The sequence below is a fragment of the Mesoplodon mirus genome (genome assembly GCF_964341445.2).
Source record: "Mesoplodon mirus genome assembly, chromosome: 3".
NCBI lineage: Eukaryota > Metazoa > Chordata > Mammalia > Artiodactyla > Ziphiidae > Mesoplodon > Mesoplodon mirus.
This window is the reverse complement of record NC_138978.1, coordinates 29,191,612-29,205,467: the sequence shown is the minus strand read 5'-3', so window position 1 is coordinate 29,205,467 and position 13,856 is coordinate 29,191,612. Positions and strand designations below refer to the sequence as shown.

General features: G+C 37.8%; 1 protein-coding gene across 5 annotated transcripts in view; it reads right to left on the bottom strand.

The window, feature by feature from the left end:
• Positions 1-13,856, bottom strand: part of S100PBP (S100P binding protein) — a 29,548-nt gene that overhangs the window by 13,878 nt on the left and 1,814 nt on the right. For 2 of the 5 annotated variants that reach the window (XM_082611907.1, XM_082611909.1), the window contains exons 2-6: positions 11,909-12,042; positions 9,203-9,319; positions 7,648-8,489; positions 6,903-6,988; positions 5,293-5,396 (exon numbers count right to left, since the gene is read on the bottom strand). In XM_082611907.1, the coding sequence (XP_082468033.1) occupies positions 5,293-5,396; positions 6,903-6,988; positions 7,648-8,487 (1,030 nt within the window). In that variant the 5' untranslated portion in view covers positions 8,488-8,489; positions 9,203-9,319; positions 11,909-12,042. Of the gene's footprint in view, positions 1-1,894; positions 1,923-5,292; positions 5,397-6,902; positions 6,989-7,647; positions 8,490-9,202; positions 9,320-11,908; positions 12,043-13,856 lie in introns of all 5 variants that reach the window. The other 3 variants (XM_082611906.1, XM_082611908.1, XM_082611910.1) reach the window with 2 other exon arrangements.

Genomic DNA, 13,856 nt, shown 5'->3' with positions numbered 1-13,856 from the left:
GATCTTCCCAGACCAGGGCACGAACCCGTGTCCCCTGCATTGGCAGGCGGACTCTCAACCACTGCACCACCAGGGAAGCCCGGAAAGAATTCTTAGAAGTCATAAATGTGAATGTAAAAATAAAGAAGTTAATAAGAATAGAAAATATCCCAGAAAATAGAATAAAGAGACAGAGACAGAAAAGGGAAAGAAAAGGTTAAGAGACGTAGAAGATCAATCCTTGGAAGTTCCATATCTAACTATTAGGAATTTCTTAGAGAGTAGATTATACAGAGAAGAAACAATTATCAAAGAAATATAAGAAATTCTCAGAACTGAGAAATATATATCCAAATTAAAAAGGCCCACTGAGGACTTCCTGGTGGTGCAGTGGTTAAGAATCCATCTGCCAATGCAGGGGACACGGGTTCGAGCCCTGGTCTGGGAAGATCCCACATGCTGCAGAGCAACTAAGCCCGTGCACCACAACTACTGAGCCTGCACTCTAGAGCCTGTGTGCCACAACTACTGAAGCCCGCAAGCCTAGAGCCCGTGCTCCGCAACAAGAGAAGCCACCGCAGTGAGAAGCCCGTGCACCACAACGAAGAGTAGCCCCCACTCGCCACAACTAGAGAAAGCCTGCACGCAGCAATGAAGACCCAATGCAGCCAAAAATAAATAAAATAAATAAATTTATTTAAAAAAAAAAGTAGAATGGTGATTACCAGGGGCTTTGGGGGAGTGGCAGGGGAAGGCTAGTTATTTTTTAACGGGTATAGAGTTTGGGATTCGCAAGATAAAAAAGTTCTAGAGATCTGTTTCACAACAATGTGAATAAACTTAACACTACTGAACTATACACTTAAAAATGGTTAAGATGGTAAATTTTGTTACTTTTTTTTACCACAATTAAAAAAAAAAAGACTAATGGGGTCATGTCAGAAAACATAGGAGCCCGTTTGAAGGATTTCTCATTGGTCAAAACTGGGACAAATTGAGCATCAAAAAGAATACTGACTATAATTGATTAGAAGACACTGATTTTTTTAATTCATGAGGTAATAGTGATACTAAAAAAAAATTGAAATCATCATATAAGTATGCTAGCTAGTAACTGTAGAAGAAATGATATATTTAGAAAACAAACATTTTCTATGCAACTCTCTGTGTAGTAGCTGATTCAGGCAGAGATCACCAATGAATGCTCAAACCATTAGGTGAACAATTGTTGTGGAACAGAGTATTCAAATGGTACCAAGGAATCACCCCACAGATGACTTACTAATTACAAAGGGGAAAATGTACCTAAGAATGGAAAGATATGGCAGTTAACACTTTAACAAAGTGATCAAACTTAGCATCACTATTAGTAGAACAATCTGTCATTAGGTGGTGCCTCCTTATTTGATATGGGATGAACACACAATGGTACCTATGAATTATTCCAGCTTATCTTAAACGCTTAGTCTGAATCTAATCCCTCCTCTAGACCCAACTTCCAGTTTACAGGAAATACAGGGGATGGGAGAACAAGTTAAACAACGTCACAAGGAAACAATCAGACACAATTCAGAAGGTGGGACAAACTACAAACCAAGTGACCTAGTTTAAGAGAGACTAAAGAGACAATAACTAAACACATGAACCTTGATTAGATCCTGTTTGAACAATTTACAAGAAGACATTTTTGGGAAAACGGGAAACTGGAATATGGACTAGATATTAGATAATTTTAAGAAATTATGATTAAATATAAATTGCCAAGAAACATGTGAAAAATGTTTAACCTCATTAATTATTAAAAACAAAATTAAAATTTACCTGTCAAATTGGTGACAAAAATTAATACAATTTTTTGGGGCAGGACAATCTGGTAACGTGTAACGAAAGTTTTAAAAATGTTTATATACTTTACCCAGCAATTCCACTTCTAGGCATTCATCCTATAGAAATAAGAGTTGTACATAAACATTTATGAACCAGAATGTTCACTGCAGCATTACTAATGAAACTGGACATAAGCTAATTATCATGATGGAATAATAAATGATACTTCATAATCATTAAAAATCTTAATTTGAGATATTTAACATGGAAAGGTCCCTAATACATTAAGTAAATGGAAGAGAGTAGTTATTTTTTGTGATCCTAGAGGGCAGAACTAGGAGCTACCATTGGAAATTATAAGGAAGCACAGTTTGGCTCAATGTAAGGACTAATTTTCTAACAATTAGAATTTTCTGAAAAGAATCTAAAAAAGAATGAACATATGTGTATGTATAACTGAATCACTTTGCTGTACACCTGAAACTAATACAACATTGTAAATCAACTATACTCTAATTAAAAAAAAAAAAAAGAATTTTCTAAGCAATGAATGGTCTGCTTCATGAGGTGATGAGCTCTGCACTATTAGACTCTAAGCAAAGGCTGAAGGGTCACTTGGCAAAGATATACAGAACAGATTTATATGCTAGGAGATTAAGGAGATCTTAATGGTCCTTTCTTACTCTAAGAATTTATAATCCCATATAAAGTTAACCATTAGCTGGGATGTCAGAAAGGAAGTGGTTGGTATTTCTTTGTAAATGCTAGTAAAGACCCATGTGGCACTAAACTAAAAAGAGATTATACCTATATTACAATAATAGAGTTGAAGAATGATTTACATTATTGTATTCTGTTATCAATAATATATACATTATTGATAAAGTAAAAGAAGATGATTGATTAATCTAATGGAGAGGATTCAAACTGAATGGATAGGAACTAATTTTGAAACTGCCCCCTATTAATTTCTCTGTGTCTAATAAGGAACCTGAAGAGTTATACTTTTCCAAGGTGAAACAGCACTAAACATCTCAAAAAGAAGGGCGGGAGACGCTCTGCTCCTTCTTTTTGCTTCTAGCTGCCCAGTAATTCATATATAAAGAGAGGAGAGAAAGAATATGCCCACACACCCCCTGCAATATGGTTTATAAAATCTTTAAATGCTGGATGTATGACTATTAGGCAGTGGAAAGTGACACAGCATTTACTATCACACTCGGTTCCTGGAAGGCAGAAGCAAGCACTGGAGGCCCATGAAGGTTTTAGAGTAACTCGTAATGTTGAAAATTCTTAGATGTAAAAAAGAAATACCCTAAAAGATGCACTTAAAAAACCAACCAAACAAACAAACAAAAACCAACCTTTTATTATGGAAATTTTCAAATATACACAAAAGTAGAGAATAGTATAATAAGCCTCCCCCTCCCCCCCAATCACTCAGCTTCATTTATCAACGTTTTTGTAAGGCTGTTTTCTCTAAACTTCGGGTTGAGTTTTTTCGTTTTGTTTTGTTTTTAGATTTAAAAGCAAACACCTGACATCACACTATTTTTACCTATAAAAACTTCAGTATGAGAAGACACACCTCCTTGCTAATAATACTAATTATTTAATAAATGTTAGTTGCTATGGCTAGGTAATGTTCTATGCATTATACTACTACTTACACATATAATTTTCACATAAACTAAGCCTCATTGTTATCTCCATTTTATAAACGAGAAAACTGAGTTTTTACTGGCTCAAGGTCACAAAGCCAGTAAGCAGTGGTGCTAGGATATGAACCCAGAAGTTAACTCTAGCCCAGACTTTGTTTTCCCGACCACTAAAGCAGGCTGACTTTTCTCTATTCTAGTTATTCTAGCCGTTCCTTATGGCATATAGATTGTTGTGATAAAGTGGAAGAGGGACTGCTGAATGAGGAAGAGACTGGAAAAGATGCAATAATATGAGCAGCTGTTCACTGCTCTTCTTGTGAAATTTTCTTTTCTAAATGCCCCAAATGAGAAAGAAAAATGTGATTGGATATCATCATTGTCAACTGCCTAGGATACAAAAGAAAGTAAGTCACCACACGGTGGGAAAGCAATGATCAAGTCTCTTCCACAGAGGCTGAATACAGACGAACTTCTTTTAATTTGCCCCCCTAATGACAGCGGGGGTGGGGGTGGGGATGTCTCTAGTTCCACAAGACCTTTAGTTCAAGCAAAGTAGAGGCCGAGCAATCAGTATGAGTAGTATTTGATTGCTTAATGAAATCTCTGGGTAAAAAATAAAAGGACCCCGGAATATAAAATTCTTCTGGCTGATGTCTCAGAGTTCTAAACCTTTCACTCACAGCCTTATAAAAAGAAAAAAAGAAACTACTAAGTAATTCAAGATTTGTCAAAGAAAGGGGAGTTCTCCTTTGATCTTCAGCCAAAAATTCTTCTAAAACCCTCCCTACTGATTTACAATAGATCTTACAGTAACTGAACTACATCATCTTCTCTGTGGAGCCTACCAAGGGCACCCTCCTTCTCCATCTTCCGCTCTGCCCAAGCACAAGCAGAAGGGCTCCTTCCCTGCTCCTACTGCATTTTACACGTAATTCTACTAGAGCACTAATCAATACTGCAGTGTAATTATCTTTTCCTCTCTGGATTATCAATTCCCAGAGGTCCAAGACCCTACCTTACTCTTTACATTTCCAATTCCTAATCTTCAAACTGAGCACCACTGAAAGTACTCAAGAAAGGTGTGCTGAATGAATAGAGAAAAAAGCTAAAGATGATAGAATATGGAGTGATGTTTATAAGAAGGAATTGTTTTACCAGTATTTTCTAATCTCTACACCTTCAGTACAGTTCACAAGCTTCCCTTTAGGAATTTTCCCATCAGCCAATAGTTTAGGATGAATGAATGAAAAAATGGACTATAGTCTCTTGAGGGCTGGAGAAAGAATTCAGCCATTTTGGTTTGCAATAGCTTTTAATGAACTAGGGAGAACTCAGACTGAAGGATCTGGAAGATAGTCAAAGCCTTTCAAGAGCTTTTATTCAGATGCCAAGATGCAAGATGGTATTTGAAATGCCTGCTTTTTACATTTAAATGCTGAAGGCAACAGGGAAAATAAATCCAAATAAAAAACCAATGATTACCAAGCAGTGCCTGGTCGTCCACTTCTACTAATTTTTAGACAAAAAAATCCGAAGCAAAAAAATCCCTAGCAAAAAAGGTCTGGTTACAGCCCTCAGCCATGGGGGAGACACTTTTCATGTACTGGTATGAGTCTCCTTGGACCCCTCTCTAATACTGATTAGCCAAACCACTTTGAGGATTATCTGGTTAGGCAATCCCTTGAAGTAAAAATCTTTGGATAAGAAGTTATCTTTCTCACCAATTTACAAAAATTCAAGACAATCTCTCAGTTTAAGCTATATTACACTGGAAAAAAAAGTCTCATCACATTTTTTATATGCCATTCTTTGATTACTGTGTTACCTTGGTTAGAGTCCACTGGGTCTTCTATATGAGCAAAGACATTCCTGAGGTAACTTTGCTTCTGCTTTTCTAGATCTGACGGTGAAAACGTCGGAATATTAGTCCTTGAACCAAGCAAACCAGGAGGAAAAACAATCAGTTAGAACCATGAATATAGTGCTTTGTACAGAGAAGACACATACAGCTGATGGATTAGAACAACTAACTCTCAAAACACTCTCTAAGATCCAATGACAAAAGACAGTGTTAGTCACGTAATATGAAGCTGCAACCAAGTATGGAGTTGAGAGAAAAAAGAAATAGATATAACCTGCTGTTAACAAGGCATAGGGACTTCCCTGGTGGTGCAGTGGTTAAGAATCTGCCTGCCAGTGCAGGGGACAGGGGTTTGAGCCCTGGTCTGGGAAGATCCCACATGCCGCAGTGCAACTAAGACCGTGCGCCACAACTACTGAGCCCGCGTGCTACAACTACTGAAGCCCACGCGCCTAGAGCCCGTGCTCCGCAACAAGAGAAGCCACCCCAATGCGAAGCCCGTGCACCGCAACAAAGAACAGCCCCCACTCGCTGCAACTAGAGAAATCCCGCGCACAGCAACGAAGACCCAACACAGCCAAAAATAAATAAATAATTAAAAACCCAAAACAAACAAGGCATAGCAAAGCGAAGACTGCCTACTCCATAGAGACAGAAAGCATTTGTTGAGTAATTCAAGGTTAGTCAGGAAATAGCTAACTTCATAGAGGCACAGAAAAACTGAGTAAGATAAAGACCAAAAAGAACCAGCTGGATCTGGCAATTAAAACATTGGTGACCTTGGCAAGAACAATTTCTGACCCTCGCTCATGCTGATTACACTGTACTAAGGAGTCTGTGGATGAGACAGTGAGTTTATTACTGCTCCAAGTAGCCTTAATTTCCACTGTATGCAATTCACAAAGTTCCTTCAAGTAACCAAAGCAAAACAAGGAAAAAAAACCCAGAAAACTGGGATTAGGGGTGGTAGGAATAAATTTAGTATCTCTGTAATCAAAATTTTTAAAAGAATCTCGTTGTAAGGAAGCCAATCTGACTCAACCTAAAAAACAGCTTTGCTAATTGAAAAGGCCCATGTAGGGATACTGCCATCTCCTGGCAACAAGAGAACAGATTGAAAAGGTGACCCAAATCTGCAAACTCTATAAAATTTTCTCCCCAAGGACAGTTATATGCAAGTTGGGAGAGATGACTAAATGATTTTCTACATAGTTATATCTTAACATTTTGTAAGAATTATTCTAACTTCCTATATCTGTGACCAAGCTTCCCCACACGCAGGGAAAGAAATCTTACATTTATACAGTGCTTTCACTAATATGTCTTTTTTTCGCTTCAAAATAACCCTGTGAGGCAGCAGGGAAGGCATCATTAGCCTCATTTTATTGACAAAGAAACCAAGGTCAGAGAATATTTGACTTGTTCAAGGTCACACAGTTATTGGTAGTCCCAGAACTTCAAGTATGCTTACTTCTGGTGCAGGGCTTTTTCCCCACACTAAGGAGAAACTCAGGAGAGGAAGAAAGCAACTGAAGAGAACCAACAGAAACCAGAATACTTCACTATACCATTACCTTGTTTTGGTTTGCAGAACAGGAATGACTTTGCCTAGTCTTTTTTCATGGACGTTCAGCTTCCCAGAATCCTTGTCAAGAACATCCTGCATTTTTTCAGAGCAGAAAGAAGAAGCAAAGATGGCCCTTAGTTATAACAAAACATCATTTATGGAAATATTCTTGAACTAACAGCTACATAGGCATACTCGTGAACCCTAGTGTGTACTGGGCACTAAGGGAGGTGCTTTAAATGAGATAAGGACAGTAATCTCAAGAAAAAAAAAAAAAAGAAACCCTAAACGGTATGGACTGTTAGACCCATTTGACAGATAGGGAATCAGGCTCAAAGAGGTTAGGTAAATTGTCCAAGATTTTTCAGCTCTTCAGTGGCTGACTCAGAGCTGTTTTATCTAATATATACAGCGTGGCAACCAAAGATTGAGACTTAGGCTGAAACCCAAAGAAAGGAGAAATAATAATAAAATCATCATCATCTTAGTCTATTCAGTAAATGGTTAATTTAGTACTATGTACCAGTTACTGTCAATACATTATTTAATTAATCTTTACTATACTGTAAAGTATCATTTACTCCAATTTATAGATAAGAAATTGTGAGGAAACAAAGAAGCTAAATAATTTGCCCAGGGTCACAGTGCTAGTCAGGATTTAAACCCTAATTTATTTGAATACAAAGCTCTGCTATACAGCTTCTGAATGAAAATAATTTCATTCCTCTCTTCACCTTGAAATATATACTTACTTTGTTTGATGAACTGGAAACAACCGGAAACCTCATTTCAAAACTTGATTTATGTGATCCATTTCTCCAGGCTGACCCCGTATTAGAAGTCTCTGAATGGTCCAAGATCTGAGAGAATACAGGTGTAGGTTTCTTACTGTCAGACATATTTTTATCAGAGACAGTTTGTTCAAAGTTACTGTTTGAAGAAGGGAGTGGGGGCCCATCATAGGCAGAGTTACTGAGGCTGATCCCTTCAGATTCTGTGCAAATTGTGCTCTCATTTAGGCTAAGACCATCTTCTCTCATCTCTTCTCCAAGGGAGGAGGGTTTTTCAGTAACTTTGGATGTATCAGTCTTGTCCTTATCAAGTACAACATCACAAACTGTTGGATCAAATGGTGCAACTGTAACTTTTATAAGACTCTTTTCTAGTGCAAAGCGTCTGTTCAATGGTTTAGTAGGAGTTGGTCCATGACCAACTGATGTATTTAGTTGAGGTAGTTTGAAGAGGCTAGGGGTCTCAGCTTCTGGTCCCGAGCTGTACAATGAACTTTTCTCTTGGGGAGTATCAAGTGGAATTTGACTCCCTTTCCCCCCCTTCTCAACATTCCTGCTGTCATCGTTAGGCAAGCCTCCTCCCCAAGAAAAGTGCTCATTTGATAGGTCATCATCCTTCAAGAGTTCCTGAATCTCTTCCTCCGTGAAACTAAAATGGCCATCATCTTCCCCATCAGACAGCTCCAGTAAGGAGTCATCCAATCCGTCCTCATCCAAGGAATCCCAAGAAAATGGGGCATTGTCTTTAGGCAAAAGAGAGGTACCAGAAGACTGTTCAGAGGGCACTAGTGAGCACGGCATATCTGGAGAAATAAAAGGCAGTTTCGCTGAGGAACAGGAAATACCCTTATATCAATTCCAATCTTCTCTAGAGAGTGGTGGTGTCTTAGTATTTCAAATTCTTTGCACTATGACTTGTAACATGAGACAGTTTTAAGATATTTAAGCTTACCAGAATCATGGAAATATATATCAGAACAATGAGATACTTTTTTTCCTATCAAAGTGGCAAAAATTAAGATGACACAGTAATCTTGTTTGGTGAGAATGTGAGAAACAAGGATCCTCGCACACTATCAGTGAGAGTATAAGTGAGTACAATATTTTGTGGAGAGAAATTTGGCAACAGCATTTGACCCAGCAATTTCACTTCTGGAAATTTATCTTGCAAAAGTACCTGTACAAAGGCACATAGATACATTTACAAAGCAGCATTATTCAAAACATCCAAATATTGGAAACCTAAATGTCCATCACCAGAACTGTTCAGTAAAATCATGGTACATGCATGTTATAGAATACTTTACTATTATTTAAAAACACAAAGAAGTGGATCTGTATATACTATCATGGAATAATATCTATAACATACAAACAAAATAAATATGTATGTAAAATGTTTGGATTTTCACAGTTTACACTTTTTAGAAAGCAAACATGTATTACTTCTGAAAATGAAAAACAAACAACAAAAAATCTTTAAGCATACAATAAGATAAAGAATTGTCTTTCATACTGTGTGGAGCTGCTGGTGTGATCTCTGCCTTTGCCACGAGACCAAATGGAAAAAGGGTTCAGCTCCTGCTAGCTGTTCGTTTCAGGAGACTTGTCAAAATGATTGACTCCCACCTTCCTGCAGACACAAAGAAAATTAGAGGATCTTCTCATCACTTTCAACTCTGCTAATTACAAAGTCAACTGCATTATGCTTTTAAGGTGCTCCATCTATTAATTTTGATCTTGATTTTTTTTAAATACCACAAAGTTGGATTTCGAGTCAAGAACACCAAAGAAAAATCTTTAGAGGAAAAATTATGCAACTAAGGAACTAATTTTCCTCCTCCCAACAATTTATACTTTCTGAAGAATATCATTTGCTCTAGTAGGATGAGTACTGTCGTGAGAGTCCAAAGACCTGGGTTGTTGTCCTGGTTCTGTCAATAACCAGCTGTGATAATTTGGGCAAGCCACTTAACCAGGGACTTGTTTCCTCATTTACAAAATAGGGAAGGGATGGAGAACAGGGATTAGGTGATGTCTAAGATTCCCCCAAGATCTAAAAGTTATTATTATGACCATACATATAAAAGTTATAATTATGACCATACATAATACATACAATATATGTATTATGACCATATATATATACATATATAATTATGACCATACATTTTCAATACATATATAAACGCAAAGAACAGGTCTGGAAAAATACAACACAAAATTGATGACTGTCATAACCTGCAGGGGAATCCTGAGAGGACAAGGGGAGACTTTAGTATTTCACTTTTTTACTTGAATATTTATATATTACTTGTATAATTAAAACCTAGTTCTTAAATAGCTAATGACGGACCTAATCTCTAATTATTTTCTAGATGGCAAAGGTGATAGAAAACTGATATTCACATATCACATGTCAACGGCTAAGAAGCTATATAAGAAACACTTAATCACCGAACTCAATAATTTGGAAAATTCTTGTAGCCTTTTAACTGTGAATTCTCCCCCACCCCACTTCCCTCCCTGAATTTTAGTTTTGGTTCATGCACTCTTTCAGGAAACATTTTCTGAGCTACTATCCTCACACAGCACTGAGCTAGATAATTTGTCTCTATAAGATTTCTAAGAAATAAAGATATGATTTCCACCCTCAAGGAATGTATAATCTTCCTACAGAGACAACACTGAAAGTTACGTACCAATATGAGAAAATACAAAATGCTATGGACAATAAAGTACTAGAGAAAGAGGGAATTCCCTGGTGGTCCAGTGGTTAGGACTCCATACTCTCACTGCCGAAGGCCTAGGTTCAATCCCTGGTCGGGAAACTAAGATACAACAAGCAGCGCAGTGTAGCGCAGCGGGGCAGGGTGGGGCGGGGGGCGGGGGGGGGTAGTACTAGAGAAAGAGCTAGAAGGAAATGGGAAGGATTATAGAATTTTAGAATTAGAAGGGACCTATGTAACGTATAGCATGGTGACTATAGTTAACAATAGTGTATTTTTTATTTTAAAGTTGCTAAGAGAGATCTTAAAAGTTCTCATCATTAGAGAAAAAATTCCTGTGTGAGGTAATGTAAGTTAACTAAACTTATTGTGGCAACCATCTTGCGTTATGTACATATATCAAATCACGTTGTATAACTTAAACTAATACAATGTTATATGGCAATTGTATCTCAAAAAAACTGGGGGGAAAACAAGTTAAAAAAAAAAGGCTTGTCCATCTTAGAGATGAGATGGGACAAAAAGGGAAGAAATATTAAGCACCTGTTATAAACTACGCACTGTGAGACATATTTTACAACTCTAACCCCTCAATATAACTATAACACAGATCTTATCAAAGAAACTAAGCTGTTATATTTAAACTTAAGAGTTGCCATGGCTTTTAATCTTATTTTACCAATATTTCAGCAATTGGGGGACAGTTCTAGGCACTGAAGCAGGTGTCTCTATGAAAAGTAATTTCTCTGCCCAGTGACTGGGTTATATTATAGAGTGAAGTTAATTCTTCAGGCAGCAGTAAGAGAAAAGTTTACTTTTGGAAAAATTTTTCTTTTACTTAACGAAGTTTGTGGGTGTCAAGCACAAGTATCACAGGCACAGGGGTTAAGCAGCCACATTTCTGAAAGAGAAGCTCTTTCTGAGCCACCACCCCCCCTCTCCAACTCCTTCCAAAAGGTCTAGTCCTGGGAGTTCCCAGGCAGTCCAGTGGTTATGATTCTGCACTTCCACTGCAGGGGGCACGGGATCCCAAATGCTGCATGGTGCCGCCAAAAAGAAAAACGAAACCAACAAACAAAAGGTCTAGTCCAAGCACTTGCTTAATCAAATGAAGAGTTCAATACATTTTCACTTTTGGGAAACTAAAGTTCACAGGCATTTAGTATACCAAGTATACAGAGCTAATATGCTAGAACAAGGATCCAAACCCAAGTCTAATTCCAAAGACAATGTTTTTTCTTGTTTTTTTCTACCACCCTTGTGATAGACTTGCCCTGGATCAGTAAGCAAGTGGCAGAGCCTTCTACATTCAGTACACTCTCTAATATACTACGAAGGATGCAGACATCAAAGAGGGCTTTTGGTCCCTTGGCAAAAATAATTTAAGCCACCTTATTTTGCACAGGCTTCCCTTGATTTCCCAAGTGGAATGGAATAACATGAGAAATAACCGTGAATGTGGCCAAACCTCACTGGAAGAAAAACATCATTACTTGCAAACTTTACTGTGCACACAAAGGACCACTATTCTTCGTAACCACTGAAAGTATCAATTCCTATGCCACATGACATCCACAGGCACAGAGCTGGCTCTTCTGAGCTTCTCTCATAAAATGTTCCAATAGGTCTAGGAGCAAAAGCATGCAGAACAATACCATAACCATATAAAATTTAACTTGCACAAATCATTCTGTTCACAATTTTATTTCCTCATTTTTAAATATACTTTTTATTATAATTTAAAACATATACAAAAACAGCGTAATAGTATAATGAATTCCCACATACCCATCACACAGCTCCAACTATCGACCCATAGCTAACCTTGCCCCATCCACTTCCCCCTTTACCAGATTATTTTGAAGCAAGTCCCAGGAATCACATCATTTCATCTGTAAATAACAAGAATTCCTTATCGTAAAATATCCAGTTCATACTTACAGCTATTTTATAAATGTCATATTTTTTAAGATTAAAAAAAAAATCAGGGGCTTCCCTGGTGGCACAGTGGTTGGGAGTCCGCCTGCCGATGCAGGGGACACGGGTTCGTGCCCCGGTCCGGGAAGATCCCACGTGCCGCGGAGCGGCTGGGCCCGTGAGCCATGGCCGCTGGGCCTGCGCGTCCAGAGCCTGTGCTCCGCAACCGGAGAGGCCACAGCAGTGAAAGCCCCGCATACCGCAAAAAAAAAAATCAGTATCCAAATAAGGGCCATATATTGCAATCGGCTGATAGGTCTTGTGAGTTTTTTAATCTACAGATTCCCATCTTTTTTTTCCTTACAATTTATTTGTTAAAGAAACAATAACATAAATTGTGTATGGATACGTATATATATCATTAAATAGGAATAAGGAACACCAAGTTCAGGATAGTGACTACCTCTGGTGGTGGGGAGGGAAGAGGAATGGCAAGGGGGTGTGAGTAGCTTCAATTCTATCTGTAATGTTTTATTTCTTTAAAAAACATAAATAAGAAAAGACCTAAAACAATAAAGCTAGGTGGTGGGTATAACAGTATTCGTTATTGTTACATGGTATAATTTTTATATGCTTGAAATACTTAGTAATAAAAACATTTTAAAATTAAGAAGTCAGTGGGGAAAGATACAATGATTACATTCTGAAGTTTCAAATGTCCTCCCTTGTAAAATAGGGACCATCACAGTACCTACCTCATAAGGCTGTTGCAAGAATTAATGAGATCGTGAACATCAAAGTACTTAGAATACTACAGGCACAACGTAAAAGCTAAATAAGTAGTGGTTGGTTATTATTTTACCCCACCATCATCAGCTCCCTGACCCCTGAAGAGTCAGTCAGTCTTAAGAGAAGCACAGTAATGGTAGGAAAAGATTGTTAAACCGACAGGAAACTTCCCCTGGTCCCTGCTTGTCAAGAAATTATTCAGTATGCTCTAATCCCTTCTAATTTAACCCAGCATCTTGTCAACCACACTGTCACAATAAATTGGTCAAAGATGAGGCCGTACGGACTTTTGAAATATCAGGCAAATTCTGCAAATTAACGGTCACTGAAGTGAGACACTGGACTAAAATTCAGAGACCTCGGTATTTCACTTGAAGTCTCTGAACCTCAATACAGATGAGAACACCATTCTGAAAAATGGGGGATTAGTCACTGTTAACTTCAAACAGATTATCATGAGGATCAAATGAGGGGATGTTTATGGAAGCATTCTAAACCTAAAAGCCTTATACTAATGAAAGTTGACATTTAATAAATCTGCAAGGGAGGAAAAAAAATCTCGGATAAAACTGAAGTTCTAAAGTGAAGTTCCACAAGACAGCCTTAGTACTTCCCTGTCTGCGATTCCATCATCACCTGCCTTTCTTGGCACTTGCTTTGTAGTGATCTGAAATATGAGGATCTCCTTATTTTTAAAGGAAAAATATTTTCCCCATCTCCCAAGTCTATCTCTTA